We start from the raw sequence: 27826 nt of genomic DNA on the forward strand, positions 1-27826 counted from the left end.
GCTCTGGTAGGTGTTGTGAGGAGCCACCGGGGGTCACCGCACTCGTGTCCCCCCCCGCCCCGTCCTTGCCCTCGAGGGAAGGTGCGCTTGCATGAACATAGGTTCCGAGTATTCGCTGAGTCAGTCAGCCTTGGGCTTTATGGTTAGTGCTTTTTGTGTTCAGCTTAAAAAGTCTTTCCCTCCCCAACACCACGGACACGTGCGTCTACTTTATCCCCTTCTAACTCGCGTTTTGCCCTTCCCAGGGAGATCTGCGACCCAGCTGGATTAACCGTGTTTGCACGGTGTGAGGGAGAATCAGGTTCTCGTTCACTCTCTTTTTCCACGTAGACCCCCACTTACCCCAGCACCACTGAAAAGACCACACTCAGCCCTGCTCTGCACACACAGCCCGACGTCCACAGGTGCTAGGTCTGTTTTTTGCTCTCTCTCCTACTCCACTGTCTATCTGTCTATCCATCTATCCATGTGCCGCCACTTCCACAGTTTTACGTTTCTCTAACTTTATAATAAGTTTCAGCAGCTCATAGAGGAAGTCTTCCTACCTTATTGTTCTTCAAGAATATCTTGGCTACACTTGGCCCTTTGCATTTCCACAGAATTTTCAGAATCATCTTAAGTTCCACAAAACAGCTGTTGGGATTTTGGTTAAAATTACATTGAATCTACATGTCATTTTCAAACTGTGTCCACAACTGATTTTTGTATAGTGACCATATACCCAGCAACCTTGCTAAACTTACTCATTAATTTTAAGAATCCATAGATTCTTTTGGGTTTTTCCATGTTACGATCACATCATGGGAGAATAATCACACTGTCATTTTGCTTTGCAAGTTTTCTAACTTCCATTGTTCTACTTTCTTAGTACACTGACTAGGACTTGCAGTTAACATTTAAATGGAAATGGTAACAGCAGACATCTTTCCTCGCTCGATCTCAAAGGGAAAGCTTAAGTCTGACACATGCTGTAGGCTTTTTTATATCCTTATCAGGTTAAGGAGGTTTCCCTTAATCCCTATTTTGTTAAGGTTTGTTTTTTTTTTTAACCATGAACAGATACTGAATTTTACCAAATGCCTTTCCTGCTTCTGTTAAGATGATATATGATTTTTCTACTTTGTTAATGTGGTGAATTACACTGACTGATTTTCAAATGTTAAAAAACACTGTCCTTGGAACAAACATGAACAGCTGGATCCAGGGGACATGATGTAGTTTAGGACCTTCCACCTCTCTCACCAGTGAGCTGCCCCGTAGCCCTCCTTTCCTCCAAGGTGTCTCTCAGGTTTTGGTGCCAAGCTTTTGGAGGCCTCATAAAATGAGTTAGCAAGTAACTACGCCTCTTTACTGATTGTTTTGACAGTTTTCTGTTTCATTAATTTCTGCTTTGACCTTCATCACTGTCCAGCTTCTACTTCCTTTGCGCCTGTTTTACAGCTCTTTTTCTAACCTCTTGAGGTGACTTCCTACTTTCCTTCGTGTCTAACATTCGCTCATAAAGCTACAAATTTTCCTCTAAGCTCAGTTTTAGCTACATCCCACAGGCTTAGATGTATTTTCTTTATCATTCAGAGTATATTCTGATTTCCACAATGATTCTTCTCTGAACTCTAGATCACTCAGCCTCTCACTCTGGACGTGAGTGCGGCATCTCCTCCTTGCCCCTGGTTTCTGCTACACCTGCCTGTGGCCGAGGACAGACTCTGGGTGAAGAGACGTCCATATCTGTTGAGACTTGCTTTACGGCCCAGCACACGGTCAGCTTTCCTACACGTCCCACGGGGAGGAAAGGATGAATTTACCGGGTGCCGCACACGTGAGTCCAGCAGGTCAAGCTGCTCGGATCCTTTACCTCTCACTGAACGTCTCCTGCTCAGCCTGCCAGTGACTGAGAAAGGAGTTACTGTGAGTCCAGATTAGTCCAGTTCTGTTCCTACTTCTGTCAGTTTTTGCTGTGGACATGTTGAGACCGTGTAACTGAGCGCAAACAAAGTCTATAACTGCAGCTCCCTGCTGCCTCGCTGTGACGAGGGCTCCCTGTCTGTCTGTGGGGCGCTCTGCCTGGGAGACCACTCTGCGATCAGCGTGGCCCCGCGACCAGCCTTCTGATTCGTACTGCACAGCGTCTCCTCTTCCGCTCCTCCATTCACGTTTGACGTGTCCCTAGCAAACAGCACAACCAGACTTCGAATGCTGCCCTGACAGTCTCTCCGTTCTAACTGGGATATTGGACCCCTTTACCGTTATCGTAACTGCCAGCACAGTTGGACTGAACCCCCTCACGGAGGCTGCCGACTTGTCCTTCCTGCTCTTCGCCCTTTTGTCTCTCCTTTCCTCCTGTCTCACCTTCTTTCAAATTCAATATTTTTTATTATTCCATTTTTTTCCTTCTATTAATTTAAAATTTAATTATTATTTTATTGTCTTAGGTTACCCTGGAGATTACAACATGCATCCTTACCTTATAAAAATCGAATCTTAATCACACCTTTACCCTCTTCCTAGTGGAGATAAGCACCCAGAAACACCTGACCTCCATTCCCCTCGCCAGTGCTCATCCTGCTGTGCTGTAATTTAATTTCAGGTACTTTCAAACCAAACAAAACACAATTCTTCCTGGTTTACACAGTCACCACTCATTTGGATTGACTGATACATTCACCACTCTATCGCCCCGTTCTGGGCGGTCCTTCCTGGGTCCTCCTCCCTGCCCAGCGTTTAGAGGGCCCTCCGTCTGAGTCTGCTCCAGGAGGCCCAACCTAAGACACGGTGTCCCGAGGGCCCAGGAAGTGGACTCGGAACTGGCCTCGTACAGAGGAGCCAGGCTGGTGGCAGCTGCAGGCAGAGGCCTCCGCAGGGACAATTAAAGGCAGGATGTGAAAGCTGGTGCCTCTGGGGAGGGGGCCAAACAAGGGTGTGAGGCCCAGGAGTGGGGATGGCCCAGCGGCCGCCTAGCACACCTGCCGAAGAGTGTGAGAGAGAGGGAAGGACAGACAGACAGGGAGCTCGACAGGCTTCCCAAAGGCGGGTGTTAACATTATCTGTGCTTCTACGTTTTGAAGTCTTCAGGCAAAAAGGTAGCAAAGATTGAATCCCATGTCTCTAACACACTATTTTGACAAAAGAGGTTCACAGGTGATAGAGAGATCGTGTGCTCTGCAGTCCGTGGTCTAAAGAACACTGTGCCTGCATGTGGCTTCTCATCTATGAAATGGGGACACTCAGAGGGAAAGGGTAGGGGAGGTCCAGCCTGCCCTCAATCAGCCACGCAGATAACAGTAGACCCCTGGGTGTCTGTCATGACGAGAAGTAAGCGGGGACCGCAGGGGCTGGAGCGCTCGTCCTGAAGCAGACCTCGAGCCACCACCAAGCCACACGCACTGGCTCCTGGTCCCCCGGGTCTCAGGCCCCTGCAGAGACCCTTCTCCCAGAACGATGCAGAGACGACACTTGGTCAAACTCCCAAAGGGAGAATGCAGGCTTGGCGGGAAACCCCCTTCTCAGGACCCCAGAGCCCCAAGGTCCTGCGCAGGGGCCTGTTCCGGCCTCAGGGCCCCCCGGGGCTGCCCCACGGCCGCTCCCGCTCCCACCTCCCAGGACCATACGCCCTGCCGCCCCAAAACCCACCCAGGACTCTCTGAAAACCCTCTGGAACCAGTCCCCCTTCTCATCTGGATAATGAGGTGATTTCAAGGCCCTTCCTAGCTCTAACAGCCAAAGATTCCAGCTTAGTATCAGAACACAAATTAACCTACTGTTTTAAGCAAAAAAAAAACAAACCCAAAGTCAGTTTATTCCAGATCATTGTTATTGAGTTTGTAAGAAATTATGGTTAATTTTTAAAACATTACTGAACTCAAACAGATATTTGTATGCTCACAGCAGCATTAGCCACATTAGCCAAGAGGTGGGAGCTACCCAAGTGTCCATCGCCAGACAGATGGATAGACACAATGTGGTCCATCCATACAGTGGAATATTATTCAGCCTTGAAAAGGAAAACTGGCCTTCCCTGGTGGCGCGGCGGTCGAAAGTCCACCTGCCAATGCGGGGGACGCGGGTTTGTGCCCCAGTCCGGGAGGATCCCGCGTGCCGTGGAGCAGCTGGGCCCGTGAGCCATGGCTGCTGAGCCTGCGCTTCCGGAGCCTGCGCTTCACAACGGGAGGGGCCGCGACAGTGAGAGGCCCGCGTACAGCAAAAAAAAAAAAAAAAAAGGAAAAAAGTTCTGACACCTGCTACAACACGGGTGAACTGCAAAGATACTCTACTAAGTGAAAAAAGGCAGACACGAAAGTCAAATTCCTGAAGGCAGAAAGTAGGACAGCGGGTGCCAGGGGCTGAGGGAGGGGAGGGGGAGTGAGTAAGTGAGCGACGAGCACCGAGTTTCAGCTGTAGGAAGTAGGAGCCTTCCGGAGTTGACAGGTGATTTTTGCAAAATGATGTGAATGTACTTATTGCCCCGAACTGGACACTTAAAAATGGTAAATTTTATGCTCTATTTTACTACAATTAAAATATATATCTATTGACACCCTAGACAAAGGCAGAAAAAAGCCACAAAGAAGATATTTTCAAAACCTTTATCTGACAAAGGATCTGTATCCCCAAAACGTAAAGAACTACTACAAAATCTATTTTTAAAATAATAAAATAAACAAAATAAAAATTTAAAAGCGGCAAGAAGGACAGGAATAGGCTGCTAACTCAAACAAGAGAACGCCTGAACAGCCACAGAGCCCGCGGTGGAATATGCTCAGCCTCTCTCACACCCCGTGAGCTGCAAATTAAAATGAGTTGGCATTTTATTGAAACAAGGAAAAATTTTAGTGTGACAGTACCAAGTGTCGGTGGGCAGGGTAGCAAGGCCCCTGGTCCTGCTGGCGACCAGAGCCTGGGTGAGGCTCAGCCGAGACTGTCACAGCAACTGACTCCCCAGAACACGCTCTCCCAGCCCCGGCTGTGCACACGGGCACCTGCATGACACTGTCCGCTGCAGCTCCTCTCAGAGAGGTCTGCTCCCAAGCCCCTATCACGTGGCCGGCAATAGCAGAATGGATAAAAATTTGTGACATGTTCATAATGGAATGCTCCATAACAAGTGAAATAAACTAAAACTACAAGGTAAAACTTGAAAGCATAATACAATGTTATAAAAGTGGCAGAATAAGACATGCAGTACGATTACATCTGTGTAAAATTCTAAAACACACAAAGTGAACCAGTGAAAGGACCACGGCTGCCAAGGTCCAGGGCGAGCAGGGAGGGACGAGCAGGCGGGGCCCCTAGGGTTTGAGGGCAGTGAGACTGCTCTGTGTGACACTAGGATGGTGGCCGCGTGACCCCAATCCACCTGCCCCAACCTTTAGAATGTACAGCACAAGGAGTGGCCTCCATGCACGTTATGCAACCTAAACTAATAATCATGTACCCAGCACAGCAGCACAGCAGCACAGGAACTCTCTGTACTTCCTGCTTAACTTTTCTGTAAACCCCAAACTGCTCTGAGAGTAAAGTCTATTAATTTTTTAAGGATTACAGATCAAAGAAGAGAACCACACAAGAGGATTCTCTCGATATGTGTGGATCAATATCATATCTTTAAAGGGGGTACAGGGCTTCCCTGGTGGTGCAGTGGTTAAGAATCCGCCTGCCAATGCAGGGGACACAGGTCTGAGCCCTGGTCCGGGAAGATCCCACATGCTGCGGAGCAACTAAGCCCATGCACCACAACTACTGAGCCTGCGCTCTAGAGCCCACAAGCCACAGCTACTGAGCCCACACGCCACAACTCCTGAATCCCACGCACCTAGAGCCCATGCTCCGCAACAAGAGAATCCACCACAAGGAGATGCCCGCGCACCATAACGAAGAGCAGCCCCCACTTGCCGCAGCGAGAGAAAGCCCACGTGCAGCAACGAAGAGCCAATGCAGCCAAAAATAAATAAATGAATAAATAAAATTTTTTAAAATAATAAAAAAAAATAAAGTGGGTATGAAACAGAGCAGGACCCTGCGGGGCCTCCCGGGGATGCATCCCCCAGTGCCTCCCCCCACCTCTTGTTTGTAGAAAAGCTTTAGCCTCCTAGGCCCAGCCCAAATTCCAAACAGCAATTTTAACCAGAGAAGTGAGAAAATGCAGAATCAAAAGAAAACAGTCGAGCAAGACAAAACAATAATAGTTTAGCCACTGAACAGTGTCAAGGACCTCTAGTTCCTCCTCAAGGCTCTAGATAACTTCCTGAGCTGCATCCTTGAGCTGTTTTGCAGATACTAAAACCCCCAGCAGGTGGAGGAAGTTATGCAGGCTGCCCCCCAGCAGGTAGACCCCCAACCGGCTGGAAGGTTGATGGCTGAGATTCCTGAAACATCACCCAGTTACCTCACCACCAACCAATCAGAGAACTGTGCACAAGCTGATCACATACCCCATGACCCCCGACCTCACACTGTCTTTAAAAGCCCTTCCCTGAAATCCATTGGGGAGTTTGGGTCTTTTGAGCATGAGCTACCCGTTCTCCTTGTCTGGTGCCTGTACTCTCCTTCCCCACAACCCAGTGTCAGTAGATTAGCTTTTCTGTGCATTGGGCAAACAGACCCAAGTTTGGTTTGGTAACAGGCAATGATAGGCCCCCAGAGGGTGCTTGTGTCTCTTACGGCATCTGGCATGTAACACAGGACGGGACACACCGGGAGGCTTTGTAGACCAAGGAGCAGAGGAAGAGGGTCCGGATGGGGCAGGAGTGGGTGGGGCAGGGGAGGGGCCGGGTGTGCACAGAAGCCCCACTGGAGATTGAGTTTACAGGAGAGGGAGAGGTGATGGAAAATGGGTGGGATTCAAAGGAGATTCAGATGTATCATTTTTTAAAACCTGGATAATGAAAGAAGAAGCCCTAAAATGCAGTTACCTCAAGATCATCGAGGGAGCGGGTGATGCTCAGCCTCCTGGACCTCCCGAACGATCTCCGGGCAGAGGTACGCTGGGCCGGCGGCAGGAGTCCAACGCCCCGCCCGAACTTTGAGCCCTAAAACAAGAAAAAGACGTCGTTACCCTCTTGGGAGGAGACACTAGTTCTGCCTGACACACCGCCTGGAGAGACCGGAGGAGAGGAGGCCTCAAGGTCGTCCAGGTCAACCTCACATTACAAACGAGTCACCACAACCAAGAACGCAATGTTGAAAAAAGGAGTCATCCCAGGGCCCCCGAGCATTTGCCGTGCCACTTCCAACTATGTGTCCAGAGGACAACCCCAGCCTCAAACTCCTCGTCCAAGGGCAACGGAAAAACATGTGCGCATGTCTAGGAAAGCACAAGTGGGCGGAGGAGATCATTCGCAATATAAAGGCTGGTTTTCAGCGAGCTTGTGCTTTCACACAATTTTAGAAGCATTTTAGAAATTAAAGAATCTCTAGACATTCAGCTGGTGTCTGAAGACCAAACCAAGCCAAATGCATGAAATAACCAGCCATTAAAACATCGTACTCTTTCTCTGGGAAATGACCAGAATTAATTCACTGTCGTTACGCCAGACACATCTCCCCAAATGTGGTTCCAGCAAATGTCATCACATTTTAAAAATAAAAAGCATCACAGCTGAAAATCTCTGACTTCCTGGGTACTCAAAATCCTAAGTGACTGGCCGGCTTCGGGCATAAAGGAAGCTACAGGTTTCTAAAGACTGCGAGGCCTCAGGCTCTCTGCTCCCCACCTGCGTAGGGACCCGGGCATCTTGCAGAAAGACAAAACCTTGCAGCACTCCCTTATAAAGCTCTCTGGACTGTTTCTGCACGGCCACCCTCGCAGACACCACCCCCCCGCAGAGCGAGCGGGCGGGAGAGAAACACCCAGAACGAACTAACAGGGAAAGAGAGGGAGGGAGAGAGACAGAGACACAGAGAGCGGCGGAGACAGAGGGAGAAAGGAGCTGACTCAGGGAGAGAAGACGCAGAGACGAGCCAAGGCTCCATCTCAGATGCGTCGTCACCACCAGCAAAGGGCTCCCCGGGCTTAGTAGCGCGTCACCACATGTGCTCAGCAAACCCTAGCATCCCGGCAAGAGCCCAAGAGAGAAGCCGTGTGCACACTGTCCCAGCAAACGCATCCTCCGTCTCCGCGTGTCCACACCAGGCGATGCTGTGCCGCCAGCCTGCCCACCCGCAGTCCCCAGGCCGGTGGCGGAAAACAAGGGTGACACAGAGGGTGCTGGGAGCACAGAGGGCAACACAGACGCCCCACGGGGCTGCCATGGAGCTGGGGCTGAGGGCAGGCGGGGGCCACTGGAGGGAAGATGGCAGTGAGGGTGCCCAGCCACAGCCAGACCCCCATGGGCTCAAGAGCGTCACTCTGAAAGGGACAATGGCCACGGAGCCGTGCAGAGGTGAAGCTGCATCTGGGCTGGGGCTCGGCCGGGATGCCTCTAAGAAATCAAGTTGCACAGACGACCTGCCTGTCCCCACATGGGCCCGGGGGACGGTCATGCTGCCTCTTGAAAGCGGAGGAAAAGCCTGTTTACAGCGCAAGTGTGGCTCGGAGCCCGGCCTCCGGGAACCCCACCCCCGCCCCGAGCTGGGTGAGCCTGTGGCTCCAGGTGTGCTTCCACTCCCGGGGACAGGCGCCCCAGGCCCTCCCCCACGGGGCTGCTCTGGCCTTGTCAAGACCCACACCCTTCTCCGCATCTGTGTCCAAGTGCCCCCGTCTCTGCCCCCACCCCACCCCGGGAGCAGCACCCCGTGCTCACTGCGGGGCCTTGTTAGCAAGTTACTAAATTTGACATATTCTCGAGAAAGATTTGTCTAAGAAATATGCCCCCCAAATATGCCCAAAGCTGAGTCTATGTGTAAAATGTACCTGGAGCTCAGCGATCTCTCTAGAAACCCTCACCCCTGCCCCAGGGCCCCTCCTCGCCGCACGGTGTGCCCCTTCAAGAGCCCCCTTCAGCCCCTTGCTGGGGGGGGGTGTCCCGAGGCTTCCACTCTCAGCAGGAACTGGAACCACAGGTCCCCAGCACCACCCCCTGTGCCATCTCCCCAGCTGCCTGCAAGCCGCTGGAGCAGCAGGGGACTTTGCTCTGTGTGTGCTCCCTTCTGGGACCACCTGCCTGGCCGGGTGGCATCTGCTCAGAGAACACACAAGAGCAAAACTGCGTGGGGACCCGGGTGCCCAGTAACAGGGAGCCCATCACTGGGGACGGGGGTCCACGCGGCCGGAAGGAAAGCAGCCGTCTACGCGTGGCCGTGCACGGGCGCGTTGCAGGACTGGGAACTCAGAGAAGGAAGAACGCCTACAGAGGTGTGAATCGATCCCGTGGTGACACTTCACCGACAGGGAGAAGCTTCAGCTCTTATCTGGCTGCTCCTCAGCGAAAGTCCCCGCCCCCCACCCCGGTGTATGAAGACGGCTCTGCCTCAATAACCTGCTGGAAAATCCCCGCTGATCTGGCGCCCCCTGCTGGCACTACATCACTCACTCTCCCCAGACAGAACTAAACAGTAGCGATCAGGCAAAAATGGCTACAAATCCGCTTTCTTCAAAGTCAACTCCACTTCTTAAATCGCAAACAACTCATCTCAACTGCTTGCAAAGGCGAAGGGCTGAGGGCTGCCCCGGCTCCGCCGCTCTGCCCGCAAGCGCGCCAAACGAGGGCCGGCCGCCGGCATGGACCTCAGCATGAGCCCTTCGCGCTCCTGGACCCTGCTCTGGATGGTCAACTCTGAACAGGAGGGCGGAGGGCCCCCGAGGGAAGCCTTCGAGAGGAGAAAGAGCCAGCAGATGGAGTGAGGGCAGAACCGGGCCGCTGACGCCTGCCCGCCTGCCCACCGCCCAGGGAGAGGTCTCATTTTAGCACAAGCAGTGACCTGAACCAGCCAGTCCAGCCTCCTCAACCTACAGGTGAGAACCCGGCAGCCAGTGAAGGGCCTGCTCGGGCCCACACGGCCAGCAGTGCCCAGACCCAGATCTCGTTGTACCACAGTCAGAACCAGAAACTCCTAACTTAAGGGTGTAAACACTAGACCAGAAGCCCCAGTGGGGCAAGGACTGTGTCCCCCCTCAACAGTGCCTGGCACACAGCAGGTGCTCAGTAAGCCCTTACTGAACAAATTAACCAAGGATGCCATTTAGCTTAAAACAGAGACCAGATCGTCCGAAGACCTGCCCAAGAGAAGCCGAAGAGTAGGATTTCCAGCCGACATACTTACTTCTCCCATCACATCAGTCAGAAAGCAAAACCACAGCAACTGCTCAACAGAGAATTTCCCACAAAGAACTGCTAACCAGGAATCAGAGAACTGAAAGGGCAGAAAGAGACTCCAAGATGCCAGGACGGGAAGCGGCTGCACCCCCTGGGCTGGGACAGTATGGGAAGAGGAGGACTTGTTTAAACTCTGCAGCCAGATGAGGGGCAGGTGGGACCCGGACCTCGGACCTCAGAGAGGGGCACAGGCAACGGCTGGTGTCTGGGGGGGGTGACAAGGCCCCGGGCAAGGCGGGGAAACTGCAAACTGGACTCAGCGGCAGTGGCAGGAGTACCCTCCTCCTCTCGCCTGGCCGCTGGGAGCAGAGCCAGGTGGGGACCCAGCTGGCAAGGGGAAGAGGGCACAGACCCCCATCCCAGAGCCCATCACAGAAGGCGGGCTTGGGGCTGAGGGACAACAGCTGAGTAACAAGCACAACTTGTAAGATCTGGTTCCTACAAAACTCTCCATATCGGGAAGAATTCTAAGCCCAAGATCAAATCAATTTTAAAATCAACAAAATTCCATTTCCAACACAACACTGGACAAACACAAAGTGGTGACTCTGGAATAACATGTGGGAGCTGAAGAAGGGCTCCTGGTCACAGTGAATCACCTTCTCGAGAAAGAAGCCAAGACTGGGTGTCCTGCTCAAGGAAGAAAAGGGTGAATATGTAGGAAAGGACATCCAACTTGAGACAGAAAATTAAGGAATATATTTGTTTACTCAATAAATATCTAAGAGCCAGGCAGTCATCAAGAGTGAAAACCTTAAAAAGACAGAAACAAAGTGTGTGTGCGGCAAAACTTCCAAGCCAATAAAGGAGGTGATGAAGAAAGCAGGAAAACCAACAACAGCCTTGAAAACAAAACAGACAAAGGCAGGAAAGGAGGAGAGAGCCTAGGAAAAAACAGACTTATAGAAAGTACACAGTAACATCATGGAACCAAAACTACACATGCCAGTAATTCCAATAAATATAAATGGACTAAATTTGCCAATTTATTATGGTCTTACTCTTGAATCTCAGAATGTCAAATTGGATCAGGAAAAACATCCAACTACCTGCCACTCATAGTAACAATCCTAGAACGTGGAGAAATGGAAAAGTTTAAATAAAAGGACAGAAAATGCTGACTCAGAGAAAGTTTGTGTATATATGTTAATAACAGACAAAACAGATTTCATCTCTAATAGGGTTTTTAAATAAGAGATTCAATACACCAAAAAGGGAAGAAAGTGAGGACGAAGAGAAGGAAAAGGGGGAGAAAAATGCCACCACTGATTTTATAACTTTATGAGGTTAGAATAAACTTGACACCAAAACCAGACAAAAACAATGAGAGAAGGGAACACTATAAGACAGTCTTACTCATAAACACAGATTCAAAAATTCTACAAAAATACTAGCAAACCAAACCCATTAGTGTATAAAAAGATAAGCACAAGTGAGGCTTATCTCAGGAATGCAAGCATGGTTCAATATTCAAAACTCTATCAGTGTAATATACCATATTAGCATTTTAAAGGAGGAAGCCCATTTGATTGTCTCAATGAACACAAAAAGAACCAAAAAAGAAAGGCCAAAATTCAACACCCATTCATGATGACAAGTATTAACAAATATGAACAGAAGTAATCCTGGCAAGGCAGCTGCACAAAGAAAGCAGTGAATCAACTGTACTTTTATATATCACAAAAGTTAACATTTACAATTTTTAAGTAGGTACCCATTTATAATAGTAATAAAATGTATAAGGTACCTAGGAATAAATCTGGCCAAATAATCTAAGAAAAAATCTAATTAACAACATTTATGAATGTAGCTATAAAACTTTACTGAAAGAAAATAAAGAAAACGTAAATAAATGAAGACAGGTACCATTTTCATGGATAGGAAGACTCAATATCCTACATATGTCAGTTCTCCCTATAAAATAGTCAACAGCATTTTTTTTTGGAGAATTTATTAGCTGATTGTTAAATGTATATGAAAGAGCAAGGCTCAAAAACAAAACAAAAAAAAAAGAGCAAGGCTCAAGCAAAGCCAAGATCAGATAAGGTGATTCGGCCTATCAGATATGAAGACTTACTACAAAGGTACAATTTTGAAGGTAAAGTGCAGCTGGGGTATTGACAGTGGAAGACAGAGAACTGAGACCCACGTATGTGAATGCACGGCACACAGCAGAGGGCACCACTGGGCCTCGTGAGAGCCTGAATTTAGTGCTCCAACAACTGGTTGTCCACATAGAGGAAAAAATTAACTTGCCACTCACCTATATTCCATTCACAAAAATCAACTCCAAAAAATTTTAGGGGAAAAAAAGGAGAAAATCTTTGTGTCCTCAGGGTAGTAGCGAATGTGTTATGTCAAAAGTGCAAGATAAAGGCTGACAAGCTGGACGACATTAAAGTCAAGAACTTCTGTTCATCAAAATGCCACAGCACACGGAACACGGAGAGGGCATTCGTGGAACACTTGTAATCGGCAAAGGTTAATGACCAAAATCTGTAATTCCTACCAATTAGAGAGAAAGACAACCCAACAGAAAAAGGGGCAAAGTTTTCAGTAGGTCCCTCACAAAGAGGAAATCAGATCTTTGTGCTCAAGGGAATGCAAACTAAAGCCGCAACAAGATACCATTTCACAACTAATAGACTGGCAAAAACTGGAGGAGTCTGACGAAGGCAAGCTTCAGCGAGGATGCGGAGTGATCTGAGTTCTTACAGTGGCTGGTGCGGGACTGCCAGGAAAACAGCATGTCTCTGCACGGTACAGCATCCTGAGCAAATTGTACTGGGACTTGGGACCTGTACTAAAAGTTTCCACGTCCTGGGACTCAGCAGTTAAATTATGACCAAACAGATGGTGAGGACTCCAGGTGAGACTGACATTTCAAAGGAATGAGGCCTGGAACACCTCACAGAGAGGCTGATCTTATGTCCCTCCTGGAGACACCCACCTGCACTGCAAAGGGTGAGAGGAGAGACCCAGGATTTTTCCCCTGTCTAGAAAGAGGATTTGCTTAGAGTAACGGTTCCTCTCCCCCTTAAGGAGGGGAAGGGGGAAGCACGTGTATCATCTCCTGGATACCTGTCTGGGGAGTTGAGGGGTGATACCCGATGTGGTTCTTATTGCTCCAGCCCAGGGCAAGGACTGGGCCCGGGGAACCACTGTCGTATTGTACATCAGCAATTAAAGCTGTGTCTGCTCCAGAGACCTGTCTACTATCCATATGAACGGATACAGAGACCAAAAGCTTAACACCCGGCCCTGAAACAAAGCAGCCATTCCATTCTTTGGATAGACCCCGAGAAATGCCTTCATAGACACGACCGGAGACGTGTGCGAGGATGTTCACCAACGCGCCATCAGTCATTTTGTTAATGGCTCCGTTTGTGTGTGGTGGTGGTACACTCACTCGATGGAATGTTACAGAGTTAGAATGGTGAACTGCAGCTGCAGATGGTATCACGGATAGATCTTTGAAATGATATTCAGTGATTTCAAAACAGGTTGCATGAGACTGTGTTATAAAGCCATTTTTATAAGACTGAAGAAACAGCAAAACTAATCAATAAGGGATTCAAGCACCTCAAACACTTCTGATTCTGGCAGTGGCCACGTAGCTCTTAATATTCTCACTTCTCCTGGAAACTATACGAAACCAAAGAACAGTAAGGGGCGGCATTGCTTTGTGTCTCTGATCCTTTGGCCCCGTTTCCCTCACCTCAGTGTCCCCCACTCTCCGCCCTACAGACCACGTCCAGCTCTGGGAAGCCGCGCCCTCCCCATTCCAGGAGAGCCCAAGCGCTTCAGAGCCCGGCTCCCCAGCGCCGCCATCGGCCTGGGTCTCAAGGTCCACACGCAGCAGCGGGCCCCCCAGAGCGCTCAGTGCGCGTGGGCAGCAGGAAGGCCTTGCAAGGAGCCCACAGCGCCCTTCCCAGCCCGGCCCCGCCCCTCTGCGGGTGGTGTTATCTGCCCAGACCCACTGACTCTCTCTCCATTGTTTGCTCCCTCTCCTCTTGCTTGGGCAGAGAGTGATGCAATGTTGCCCAAGGGCATTGTTTACCAGGCGTGAAGATCAAAGCTGCTGTTTTTAGAGGGAATTATATCATGGGGCCCTAACCTGGCCTTTTTAGTATTCTCCAGAATTTTTTTGGAATCTATTTTAAAACTTCCTCTCATTGTACTAGAAAAACTGCACAAGATCTGTCTGTTGAATCCAATACTCTCCTGGCTGGATAGCTGATGAGCCTGTCCTTAGCAATGCCATAGAAATACCACTACAGCTTCAGTACCAAGCCTCACTTTGTTCTCATTAAAAGAATTAAGAAAGTAATTTTCCTTTTTTTCTCCAAAGGCATTATTTTTAGTAAGTAAAATATGTTCAGGTTCCCATAACAAAAAAATCAGAACACCACAAAATAAAATTACAGTGTCCCGGACCCTTCCCAGTTTTCACTTACTAACCTGGGGTAACTACTACTATCTGTTTGGAGTGTTTCCTTTTAATTTTTTCTACACACTTACATATAAACATATGTGTGCTTTACAGTGTCATAGGTTTATTGGGGGGGTATTGAAATACGTTACACAAAAGCGGGATCATAATAATATGCACACGTGACCTGCTTTTGCGCTTCGTCCATCTTGGGGGGCTTTCCACGTGGGTAATACCCTGCCCCACCCCCCCATGGCAGAGCCCAGAGCCACAGTCCCCTGTGACCAGCGATGGACATCTGGGCTGCACAGCTGCCTGTGCGGCCACACTTCCCAGCCCCCCCCGCAGCAGGGTGCAGTCACGTGACGAGGCCTGGACAATAAGAAGCAGCAGAAGAGTTCCTGCAGCTCCTGTTGGGACTCCGCCACTCCCCCCTCCTCCTGCAGGCCCCCCCTCCTGCAGGTTGGAATGTAGACGGAAGCGAAGCTGTCTCCGTCTGCATCTTCATCTTCGGAGCAGAAGGAACCTGGCTCCTGATGAACGGGGAGCCTCCACGCCAGCCCTGGGCAGCCCACCCAAACTCTTAACAAACTCGTAATAAAATGGAAAAGCACCCATTTATAGACATTATTTAACTCTCGTCAACCGTGTCATACACTCAGCTAAGTCTAGGAGTGATGGGCTCCCAGCCCCCAGCCCAATATCTCACGGCTCCCCAGCGAGGAAACAGTTCGGGAGCATTGCCTGGGTCAGCGCGCTAGGAGTTAGAGCACTGGATGTTACTGGGAGGAGGTCAAAATGCTGAGCATTCCCTCTGCAAGCCTCCCACTTGACCAGCGTAATAAAAGAGGCTGAGAGGCGGAGAGGTGTCCACCTGAACGAGCAAGCGTGGGAGAAGTGGGTCTTCTCTTTGGCCGGTTTCCCTCCAGGCTTCCACAGGAGCAAGGGGTCCCGGAAAGCCTAGGGGTCCCGGAAAGCCGAGATCTGGACTGAGCTAGGGTGTAAAGGACCAAGAAGACAGTGACGAAGCCCTGGTAAAGGAGCATCCTGAAAAGACGACTGTCTGGACAGGGAACGGATAGGACCTAGAGACCACCAGGTGCCTGAGTGCAGTGGCATAGCCCCTCTAAGAGCTGGCGTCCTTTGTGCGCACAGAACAGAAAGGCTGTGCGCCAGAGTTTCAAAGGGAACATCTAATACAGAGAGTTGTCGAGTATAACGTGGAAGCGATCATAAACACAGAGACCACTAAAGACCATCCCAGGGCTGCGAGAGAGACAGAGACAGAGAGAGAGAGAGAGAGAGAGAGAGAGAGAGAGAGAGAGGGGGCGCTAAGGGGAGGGCGTCCTGGCGGCGGCCGCTCCCCAGGCCTGGGATCAGGTGTGCTTGCCCCTCACTGCTCACCAGCAACACCCCTCAGGGGCACAGGCGGCCAAGGCTGGCTTAAAAGGAGAAGCTGGCGGGTGGGGGGGGGGGGGTGAGAAGTCCACTAGGGGTGTGAAAGGCTCCAAGGTTTCCCCAGAATCCACAAGGCCATGGAGGGCTGTGCCCACGCCCAGGGCTGCGGCTGCACCGGCAGGAGTGGAGGCCCAAGCAGGGGCCACCAGCTGCCTGGCTGAGCACTGAAGGCTCCACACACAGGCCCCTCGGCAACAACCGACACTGACCAGCTCCAGGCATCTAAGGAAATCTCCGCCCAGTCACTAGCTGACCTCTAAGCGAACCAAGCCGAGACCTCGTGGCCACACACAACAAAGAATACACCGGACAGAATCTGCTCAGAAAAGTCCCTAAACAAACAACAACAAACAGCAAGGGGGGGAGAGCGCATCTCGCTCCTAGGATAGCTGCGCGCTGCGGGCGGTCCTGCTGAGTTTCTAGGTTGCCGAAGATCAGGTGGAGTGTGCAGAGGGCGCCAGATGCTGGGCTGGGCCAGGCAGCCCAGTCTCTCGCCTCTGAGCGCCAAGCCCACACCTCTCTGCCAGCGTCGGACACTGGAGCTGGGCCTTGCAGACGGAGCCCTGCCGGTGCGGGCTCGACTGCGGGTCTGCCAGCAGGGGCTGCACTGGCTCCCGTCGGGCTGTTTTCCAGGCGGCGGAGCAGGCTGTGCCCGCATCCTCCCCTGGGCCATCGCTCTCCGGCAACCTGTCCCCGGGCAGCCCTGGCTGCAGGCCCACGGCCTCCCCCTCTTGGTTCTAAGTCTCCCTCTGGCTGCTGCCCTCACCCCCTGCTGCTTCCTCCTTGGGGTTCCCTTAGTGGTCTCCTGGCAGCGGGCCACCTCTGCTCTGGCTGCTGACTCTTCACTCTAACGTCTCCCTGTTCAAATCGCTGGTGTGTTTGCTGTCTCCTGGCCAGATCCTGACGGACAGAGCCTGATTTTGCACACAGTAAGACACTGAAGCCACTGTCAGCACGGGGAGGAATTTACAGTAACTCCGGACACCGACTACTCGACCTTCCACGACCTCTGGCATCCCCCCCTCCTGCTCCTAACGCCTCTTCCTCTTCGCATTTCCAGCATTTCCTTCCTCCATCCCCTCCTGGCCTGTCCTCTGCTCATCCTGACAAGCCCCCAGCCAGCTCAAGCCAGGCCAGGAGGGGCACCAGGAGACCCGCCTTAGGACCCTGGAAGCTTCTGCCTCTCCAGCAGGCGCTGTGGGATTAGGCCGCACTAATAACGCAGGGGAACCCAGTTAGCAAAGAGCAACGGATACGCTTCCAGAGATTAGAGCTGGAATGCAATACAAGACAATTTATCACTACTCATTTTTAGATAGATCGTGTGTCCCATCACATCAGGAAAGGAACGCCACCTGACTGTGGGCAAGCCGCTCAACGTGTACACACCCTACTCTCCTTGTCAGTAAGACAATGAGCTCATAGGTCAATAAGGAAATGGAGCACAGTACAAACAGGGAACGCCACACTGCTATTTTCCAGCCCTGGACACATCAATCCCATGTCAAGTACTTCATTCTTTTGTTACAATATAAGCAATAACAGCCAATACCTTCCTTTTCACTACATTTTTGTTGAAGGTTAAAGAACATTAAAAAGTAGCCCAAGACCCTCCTAAGTGGAGTCCCCTGATCTCTGACAAAGGGGCAAAGACAATACAAGGGGGCAACGATTGTCTCTTCTACAAATGGTGCTGGAGCAAGAGATATCCACATGCAAAAAAGAGTGAATCTAGATACAGACCTTACACCCTTCAGAAATTAACTCAAAATGGATCATAGACCTGGATGTAAAATAAAAAACCATAAAACTCCTAGAAGATGGCACAGGAGGAAACCCCGATGACCACGGGTTCAGTGATGCCTTTTTGGTACAACATCAAAGGCAGGACCCACCAAAGAAAGAACTGATAAGCTGGACTTCATTAAACTTTAAAACTTCTACTCGGTGAAAAACAATATACAGAGAATGAGAAGACAAGCCACAGAATGGGAGAAAATATTTGCAAAAGACACATCTGATGAAGGATTGTTACTCAAAATAAACAAAGAACTTAGGTGGCGCAGTGGTTAAGAATCCACCTGCCAATGCAGGGGACACGGGTTCAATCCCTGGCCCGGGAAGATCCCACATGCTGCGGAGCAAACTAAGCCCGTGCGTCACGACTACTGAGCCTGCGCTCTAGAACCCACGAGCCGCAACTACTGAGCCCGCATGCCACAACTACTGAAGCCCGCATACCTAGAGCCTGTGCTCTGCAACAAGAGAAGCCATGGCAATGAGAAGCCCGCGCACCGCAACGAAGAGTAGCCCCCGCTCGCCGCAACTAGAGAAAGCCCGTGCTCAACAATGAAGACCCGACACAGCCAAAAGTAAAAACAAATAAATAAATAAATTTATATTTTAAAAAAGGAACTAAAGGCCTATTACTTAAAAAGAAAGAAACTCAACAGTATGGAAACAAACAGTCTGATAAAAATAGGCCAAAGATCTTAACAGACACCTCACCAGAGAAAATATACAGATGACAAGTAAGCGTATGAAAAGATGCTCAGCCTCACGTGTCACCAGGGGAGAAGCAAAGTCAAACACCAGTGAGACGCCACTACCTACGTGCCAGGACGGCAAGCACGCTGAACACTGGCGATGCCACACTGGGGCGAAAATGTGAAGCAAAAGAAACTTTCACCGTGGCCGGTGGGACTGCAAACTGGCGCATCTGTCCTCCACCTTGGAAGCCAGTTTCTTACAAAGCTAAGCATTCTCTCACCACACGAGCCAGCAATCCCACTCCTTGGTACTTACCCAGAGGAGCTGAAAACCTGCGTCCACACCAGAACCTGCATACACAGATGCTGATAACAGTTTTACTCACAGCTGCCGGAACCTGGAAGCCACCGAGGTGTCCTTCGGAAGGTGAATGGATACATAAACTGTGCTACCTCCACATAACGGAACAGTACTCAGTGCTGAAGGGAAATGAGCTCTCAAGCCATGAAAAGACACGGAGGAACCTTCAGTGCATATCACTAAGTGAAAGAAGTCAATCTGAAAAGGCTACAGACTGTATGATTCCAACGATACGACAGCTGGAACAGGCAAAACTACGGAGACAGGGAAAAAAATCAGTGGTTGCCGGTGGGGGGGTGGGCAGGGGAGGGCTCAACAGGCAGAGCACGGAGGACCTTTGGGGCAGTGAAACCACCCCGTCTGGTTCTACAACGGTGAACACACGTCACCCTAAAGTGTTCAAGCCCACAGAATGCGCGCCACCAACAGCGACCCTAACATAAACTGTGGACTCCGGGGTCACCGACTGGGACCAAGGTGCCCTCCGGTGAGGGATGCTGACGGTGGCGAGGCTGCGCGCCTTTGAGGGCAGAGGGAACTCTCTGTGCCTTCCTCTCAATTTCATTATAAACCTAAAACTGCTCTTAAGAACACAGTCTTTAAAACAAAAGAGACGACGAAGCCCAAGGTTTGACTCAGGAACCTGCTTCGTCCTGACTGCTGAGCCGTAGACAAGTCGCTTCGCCCTCGAGGGCCGGTCACCTCGCCTGGAGAGCAGGAGGCACGGCACCCTGTCTCCGGGGCTCCTGAGGTCAGAGCCCCCGTGGGGAGTCTGAGACTTGCCACCAGGTGAACGGGCGCGAGGGTGCAGCGCAGCCCGTCAGACAAACGCCATTTCCTCCCGCCAGTGGGCCGATGCACATGCGCAGTGGCGGTGGGGAAAACCCATTTGTGGGATATGCGTTAAAAGAGGTGGCGAATTCCCAAAATTCTGATAACATTTTAGCCACCTTCCAGGGCCTTCCCTCCCCAAGCCCTCCCCCAACCAACAGGGAAGCCCAGGCCCAAGCTGCCGCCCATACCGCAGGTGGACGGAGACCCCAGCCCGCGCAGTTCCACCGAGGGAAGGAACGGGAGGGAAGGTGCGCGCAAGGGCAGAAGTCCCGCTAGCCCGGCCACTTTAGGAACTCGGTCAACACCTGCGTGACCACAACTGTGCTTACGGAAGCACAGACCCATGCTTAGGTACATCACAGCGTTACATGGTCGCTTAGGGGAGCTACAGCTGTGGGAGGCCTGTCCTCTCCTTCGTCTTTCAGTTTTCTCTGATGTGTTCTACGATGAAAAATAGTGAGACTTGGGAAGGGGACAGATCCTGAACAGAATGCTCAACACACTCCACAGCCCAGACCACAGCGCTCCTCCACTCTTTGGAGGGTTTTCGTGTGGGATTTTCAGCTGCTGGGAACAAAAATGTGAACAAACCCAGAAAAAGTGTTTTAAATCACAAACGTCCTCTGAGAACGGTTCCTTCCAAGCCAGCCAGCCGAGCTGAGGGCCAGCCCTCCTCTCACCCATGGCTGCGGCTGCGTCTCGGCCCTTCCGGCCAGCACAGACGCCAGCACCGCCCCGCCTGCGGGGCCAGCCCTCCTGCTGTGCTGAGTCCCTCCCCCGACTCCGAACAAAGCTCCCGGCCCCGCCCCCGGCTGTTTGACGCTCAAGGCACGAGCCACTGCCTACTTCAGCTGGCGTTTTTCTCGTAGCAGGACTTTCTCAATGAAGGAAACACCAAGGTGAAGCTCCCCGTCCTGAAGCGACCAGTCTCTGTGCTTCCAGAATTTTCTTGCTTCAAAAGGGCGTGAGGCCTCAGCCACTGGGGCCAGAGACGAAGTGGGCTTCAAAGGGGCTGCCGGGACAGGCCCCTCCGGCACCCACCCACGGCAGCAGGAAAGGGTGGGAAGCAGGGAGGAGGGCCTCACCCTGGCCAGGAGGTCACCATCTCTTCCACCACCACCTGTCCCGCCCCGCCCAGAGCCAAGGCAAATCCAGGCAGACACGCCCTGAAGCGGACCCAGGCCACCAGGGCGGCTAGAGGAGGGCAGAACTGGGGACCGGGCGACGAAGGTGCCGCCGTCCATCAGTAGCCGACCGAGCTATGAACCCACGCTCACCCTTCCTGACCCTCCCCTAACAGGCTTACCTTTTTGTCTTCCTTCGTCTTTCTAACATTTCGATGGGGGCCGAAAATGTGCTGCATCCCGAGAGCCTTCCTGGCCCAGTCCCTCTTCTGGGCGCTGGGCGGGGGCTGCGCGGGGCTGCCCTCCACCCGGTAGCGGTCAGCGGGAATCTTGCTCATGGGAGGGGGCAGCGTGCCACAGTTGACGCTGGACCAGCCGTCAGTGGAGTCCGTGTACGACTCCTGGTCGCTGGTGTGCCCGCACTGCCACTCCTGCAGGACGTGGACCGGGAGCCACCGCTGGCCAAAGCCACCACCGGCGCCCGCAGCGCCCCTCTTGGAAGGAGGGACCGAGCACCGCAAGGAGGCCGGGGGGCCCTCCACGTGAGCAGTGGGCCCCAGGTGCTTACCCAGGTCCCGGCACCGGTCAGCCTGCGGAGCGGCCTCAAACGGGGCCCCCTCGGGGTCGTGGCCGAAGGCCCCGTTCCAGGGGCCGCCCCAGGGCTGGGAGCCCCTCGCGACCACACCCTCCCAGGCGCCGCCGCTGGGGCCGTGCCTGCTCGAGCTGGCGCCCAGGTCCACCACGAGCACTCGGCTGCTTCTGTCCTCGTGGGTGAAGTTCCCGATGCCGCTGTCGCTGTTGCTGCTGGTGCTGGTGTTGTGGTGAGCGTCTGCGTCCCCGTCGGCGAAGGCCCGGGCGCGCACGCCCTCAATCAGCTCGCCCATGTCCCGGTACAGCACGGAGATGAACTGCAGCACCGGCAGCGAGGACGCGGGGAACTCCAGGCAGCCGCTGGTGTCAGGGTCGGCCGTGCACTCAAACCCGAAGCGCCGGGCGATGCCCTGGTGGATCTTGTGACTGAACAGGTCCGGGTCCACCATGAACACGTGGCAGGACGTCCGCAAAACGCCCTCCTCCTCCTGCGCCAGGCTCCCGTCATCGGCCGCCTGCATGGTCACCAGCCCGAAAAACCTCCTGTCGTCTGGGCACACGGCGCTGAACGCCAGCCTCTCGGCCGGGTATCGGGCCAGGACAGCGGCCTTGTCCGTGCAGAGCTGCACGCAGTCGTGCATGATCTGCATGGTCACCAGCGAGTGGATCTTCTGCTCGGCCCGCAGGCGCCGCAGGCAGCCCCGGATGGCCTGCACGCTGTCCGATTCCAGGCTGCAGCTGGTGGACGGCAGCTCGATGGAGCCCAAGTAGCCGACAACCATGGCCACGTTCAAAATGCTTGCGTCCACCCCGAAGTCTTCATGAGTCTCCAGCCCAACGCTGAAAACAGAATCATCGTTCACAGCTTTCGGTATCTCCTCCTTAGAAAGCAGGCCGGCATTTGGATTATTTACACTCTCATGGCCAAGGTCAAATCGCCCAGTGGCTGATTCTGAAAGGGATCGTTGTTTCAACTTCAAGGGCTCTGAACTGCTTGCTCGAAGACCAGGGTTTTCAAAGATCATGTTGAAAATCCCTCCAGACTGCATTTCCTCAACGACTCTCTCTGCTCTGTTTATACCTAATGCCTTAGAGTCGAGTTTGGGCTTCAGCCAGCCTTTTCCTTCATAAAATCCAACCTCTTCGTCACTGGAGCAGGACTCCAGGTGGCCGATGCCTTCACCGATCACCATGTGCAGGACACCAGAACATTTCCCAATTAACTTCACCACGTCTTCATGGGACGCTTTCTTCACGTTGATCTCGTTGACAGCAAGTATCTGGTCGCCAGCACGGAGGCCCACAAAATCCGCAGGGCTGCCTCTCATGACACAGCTGAGCACACAGGGCGCCTGCCCGGAAAGCGCGAATCCGTACCCCGCCCTTCCTCTGGCCACCTCCACGCTCCGCATCCGGGGGGGCGCCGTCCCGAGCAGCGGCCGCTCCCCCAGGTCCCCCGCTCTGTACATCTCAAAGTGCTTCCGAGACCAGGGGCATAGCTCACTATGCCAGCGGATCCATGGCTCAGGGAATGCTGGAAGCTACCATATTTCTCCTTGAAATAATGCCCTAAGGAAGAAGGATAAAGAGCTCGTTGTTAAAGATCTCGTATTTATGCTGTTTACTGCTACTACCCAAACATAAAAAGATAATTCACAACAAAGCCATCACAGGAAGAGTCTCTCGTTGCCACACAAATGTCAACGTGAAGGAGACACACTATCTCCGTGCAGCAAATCTTAAAGTCAGCCTAAGAAATCTTCGAAAGCAGAAGGCATGTCCCAGGGGTGGTATCCTTCCCAACTCCGATCTCGCCAAGGCTAATCCCACCCCAGGTTTGAGGAACACAGGACTCCCGCAGAATCTGCTTCCTCCCTGTCTGGATGGGAAGAGGAGAGCCCTTGGACCCTCATCACTCAAGGGTGTGGTCCAAGGACCAGTGCCCGGCTCCCCGGAGCTCCCTGCCATGCACTGAGCCAGGGGCAGAGCCGAGGGTGGAAAGGCAGCTGCATGACCCCTAGTCCAGCCCCGTCTCTGATCACAAGCTCCCTCCACGCAAAGTTCTCCCCTAAGAAGGGGTATCAGCTTGTTTTCCCTCATATCCACCACCCTCGCTCAAGTAATTTATTTTGAACAAAGCACCGTGTGGAGAAAACACATGAGTCTGAAATATTGGGTTGGCCAAAAAAGTTCGTTTGGGTTTTCTCATAAGATGTTACAGAAAAACCCAAAGGAACTTTTTGGCCAACCTGATACTATTAGAGGCTGCCTGACAGCACAGATGAAACAACCAAAAAGAGCAAAGGAATTTAAACTTAACTGTTCCCCGGGGATGACTTCGCAATGGAAAGTATTGGTTGTCATTGATAACAAATCCATGTCGGGATCCCCAAGACCACCCCTGGGCTTCCAGCAGGACACGCAGTGCTCACGTATACTCGGGGCTCTGAACCATCACAGCGAAGGGCTGTGAAGCGGAACCACCGAAGGAAGAGGGCCCGGGGGTGAGGTCCAGAGGAAACAGGCTCCAGCTTCCAGGACCCCGGCCCGTGGAGTCACGCGGGCCGCACTCCACCCCCCAGCGACACGCTGTCCCCAGGGAAGCTCGTCAGAGACTCAGAACCGGGGCTCTCATTGGGCGCCGGCCCCGCAGGCCCCTCTGCCGGGCACACACCGAACTCCAGCCCCGGGGAGGGGGGAAGGGTGTCAGCACAGACACAACAGGGGAGGCCCAGGGAGCCCCCCATCCCGACACCCCGGCTCCCGGACGCCGGCCCAGGGTCAGCCTCGCACACAGGCCTTGCAGAGGGCAGCAGCCACGCCCGCTGGGAGGACTCCTCTCCCCACAAAACCCTTTAAAGATCACTTTGAAAAGCAATATAGTGAGTGATTGTATTGTGAAGATCCAAAACATAATAGAACATGTTTTTTAAAGAGTATATGTTTTTTAAATAATTGTTTTAAAGTTGTCAGGAGAAATTCTCATGTCTTGGGATAAAGTTTCCAGTAACAGAAGCATAACTCAGAGTAACTGATGTATACACACCAAAAAGTGAAAGAACTGGACAAAATGGAAAGTATATTATTCGATGACTCCAGGAGCAGCTGCAAGTGACAAAACACTGACATGCAGGACACATGCTTGAGTAGAATTATTTTATGACAATAAGATTGAAAAGAGCAATTTATTTATAAACTACCATGTTATTCAATATCTAAGTGATGCTAAATTAATCATTTAAATATTAGGACTGGAATTTAACTATTTAATACTCATCATTAAAAATGTGTATATTAGGGCTTCCCTGGTGGCGCAGTGGTTGGGAGTCTGCCTGCCGATGCAGGGGACGTGGGTTCGTGCCCCGGTCCGGGAGGATCCCACGTGCCGCGGAGCGGCTGGGCCCGTGAGCCATGGCCGCTGAGCCTGCGCGTCCGGAGCCTGTGCTCCGCAACGGGAGAGACCACAACAGTGAGAGGCCCGCGTAACACACACACACACACACACACACACACGATAAAAATTGTGTATATTAAAGTCTGCCATGAACTGTGCTTCAGGGTCTTCTCATTGGATCTTCTAAAGGGGTGTGGGCTACACAACACCCCAGAGACGCCAAGTCCTGATCCCTGGAAGCTGTCACCTCACTGGCCGAGGGGACGTGATGGGGTGAAGGGTCCCGAGATGGGAGGTCACCCTGGCTTCGCCGGGGACAGGGGGGGAGGGGGGCCGTGATCACGGGGTCCTGGCAGAGGGGGGCAGGAGGGGGGAGTCAGAGAGCAGAGCGAAGGGCCTGGAAGAGGGGGGAAGGGGCCTCGCCGGGGGCCTCCAGGAGGAACCAGTCCTGCCCGCACCCGGCCACCGCCGGCGACGCTGATTCTGGACTCCTGGCCCCAGACTGTAAGGGCATAAATCTGAGGTGTTTCAAGCCACTGAGTTTGTGGTCACTTGTTTCAGCAGCCACTGGAAAACTTGCAAAAGGGGAATCGCCCTGGTGGGGAGAGGGGGTGCAGTGTACACATGAAACATCCCACCTGAAAAATGCTCACAACAGCGTCTGGCCCCCGACACTGTAGGCTGTCGCCGTGAACTCACTGGGACAGGGTTAGCGAGGCCCTACCGGTTCCTCCAGGAACAGAAAACCCCCGGCTTTCTCTTCCAACCAGTAACAGATGCTGCCTGTATGAAAAAAATAATTTCCCAGTTTTATATGCAGAATTACTCCATGATTCATCTGACCACCATGGAGTCACAACACTGTGTGACACAATATTCAATGACAGTCTTGTAGGGGCTTTACCCAAACATTTCTATTAGACTCTTACTGTCATGTTCTTCTATGGATTAAAAATAGTTTCTAATTCATACTAGTAATATCTTAATACCTAATAATCACATTTTGTAATCCAACCTACAGGTTAATTTTTCCTTAAACTGTACCAATTAATAGTAAAACTGGTGGAACAGACAGTGAAATTCAGAAGAAACCACAGGGCGCTAGTTTCCAACCTCACCGGGCACGTCTGCCACCCAGGCTCCTGCTCTTGCTCCTGCACTCAGAGGCTCTGGCTTCCGAGCTCTGGAACACCCCGACTTGAGGCCGTCTGCTACGGGCTGAAGTTTGTGTCCCCAAATCCATATGTGGAGATGCTAACCCAGTGGGATGATCTGGAGGCGGGAGCTTTGGCAGCGATCAGGTTGGCTGAGGTCATGAGGGTGAAGCCCCCACGATGGGACTAGTGTCCTTGTGGCTCCAGAGGAGACACGGGAGCCCCTGCGCTCTGCTCTCCACCATGTGAGGAACCAGGAAGTGGGTCTCACCAGACTCCAGATCTGCCAGGGCCTTGATTTCGGACTTCCAGCCCCAGAACTAGGAGAAATAAACGCCTGTGGTTTAAGCCCCTCGGTGTAGGGAATTCTTGTTACAGCAGCGGAGCAGATGAAGACATCCTCTAATTAGCCAGCCTCCTTGTTTCGCAGAAAAGGTAACCAGGTCGGAAAGAAGTGCTTCTCCCAAGGGCCACCTCCTAATGGCTCAGTCAGCTAGGACACCAGGGCCTCCCCTCTCTGCACACCCCGCTACCACCGTCAGCCACTCGTCCTTCAAACCAATGAGATCTGGAAATAAACACCAGGTGCCTATCCCTTTCCACGGTTTAGATCTGGCACAAAATGAGTCCTTTCCTGATGAATTTCTCCACTCACAGGCACTGAGTGAGTGCCTACTTGGGCCAGGCAGCGCCCCAGACCAAGAAGCTACACAGAGGGTCCCAGCCCTGCTCCAGCAGCACGCCGTCCCCGGAGAGGGAGGAGCAAGAGGCGGCCAACAGCCATCACTCCGGAGCAGGGTGAGTGCCAGCCCCGGCCCTATGCTCGGGTGCCCAGGAGTCTGTGGCAGGCAGGCCGGGAAAGCCACCCCAGGAAGAGGCTACGGGCACAGCCACAGTTTGGCCTCCACCTCTGCCCGTGCAGATGGGCGATCTGTGGGGACAGCGCTGCGGGTCTCACGGCCGTGCCGCAAAGGCGACAGATTCACGGGGCAACAGGCCGAGCTGAGCACGGGGTCAAAAGACCAAAGCAACAAAGAACAACCACAAAAGGGCGCGGAAACGAGCGGGAGGGAGAGAAACTGAGGACCAGGAGGCAGAAAGCACCCAGCACACGGAGGAGAAGCGGGAAGTCCAGGAATAAGGGCAAGACAGCCCCAGAACGGCGGCAGTGGGGAGGCTGCATGGTCCACGGCGTGCACCGTGCCGCTCTGGGGCCTTTACGCTTACTAACTTGTGTGTGTGAAACGTCGCTATGATGTAGGTACGATTATCATTCTCATTTTGCAGATGAGGAAACGGAGGCACAGAGAAGTTAAGTAACTTGTCTTCAGCTGCACAGCTAATTGGTGTCAGAGGTGGACTTGAACCCGGCTGTTCTGGGCTTTCTCTCTCCCCATGCAGAGGGGCTCGGAGAGGAAGCGGAGGGGCGCGCCCACCAGCAGACCCCTGCTCCTCAAACCCACCCCCAAAGCCAATGTGTCCCAGCAGCTACCTACAACCACCACCCCAGCAGTGCCCACAGCGCCAGGCCCCACCAGACACCACCTCCCCAACACCCTCGGGGACACACACACGCGGAGGACCCAGCACAGCCCCAGCAGACCCACGCCAGGATGCACGCTGGTGGTCCCTGTGTCCCGGCCGCCGCATACCCGCCAGTCCATTCCAGCGCCCGCTCCCGACCCCTGCAAAGCCCTTCTGAGCCCACGGCCACTCCACCTGCAGCAGTGCCCGAACCA

The 27826-nt window shown here is 52.6% G+C and overlaps 1 protein-coding gene across 4 annotated transcripts in view; it reads right to left on the minus strand.

Moving 5' to 3' along the window:
• The window catches only part of RGS12 (regulator of G protein signaling 12), a 114901-nt gene that overhangs the window by 65122 nt on the left and 21953 nt on the right, over nucleotides 1–27826 (minus strand). For 2 of the 4 annotated variants that reach the window (XM_059065981.2, XM_059065982.2), the window contains exons 2-3: nucleotides 21131–23108; nucleotides 6909–7025 (exon numbers count right to left, since the gene is read on the minus strand). In XM_059065981.2, coding sequence (XP_058921964.1) covers nucleotides 6909–7025; nucleotides 21131–23008 — 1995 coding nt within the window. In that variant the 5' untranslated portion in view covers nucleotides 23009–23108. Of the gene's footprint in view, nucleotides 1–6908; nucleotides 7026–21130; nucleotides 23109–25571; nucleotides 25717–27826 lie in introns of those variants that run through there. The other 2 variants (XM_067036774.1, XM_067036775.1) reach the window with 2 other exon arrangements.

This window comes from Kogia breviceps, chromosome 6 (assembly GCF_026419965.1).
Source record: "Kogia breviceps isolate mKogBre1 chromosome 6, mKogBre1 haplotype 1, whole genome shotgun sequence".
Classification (NCBI taxonomy): domain Eukaryota; kingdom Metazoa; phylum Chordata; class Mammalia; order Artiodactyla; family Physeteridae; genus Kogia; species Kogia breviceps.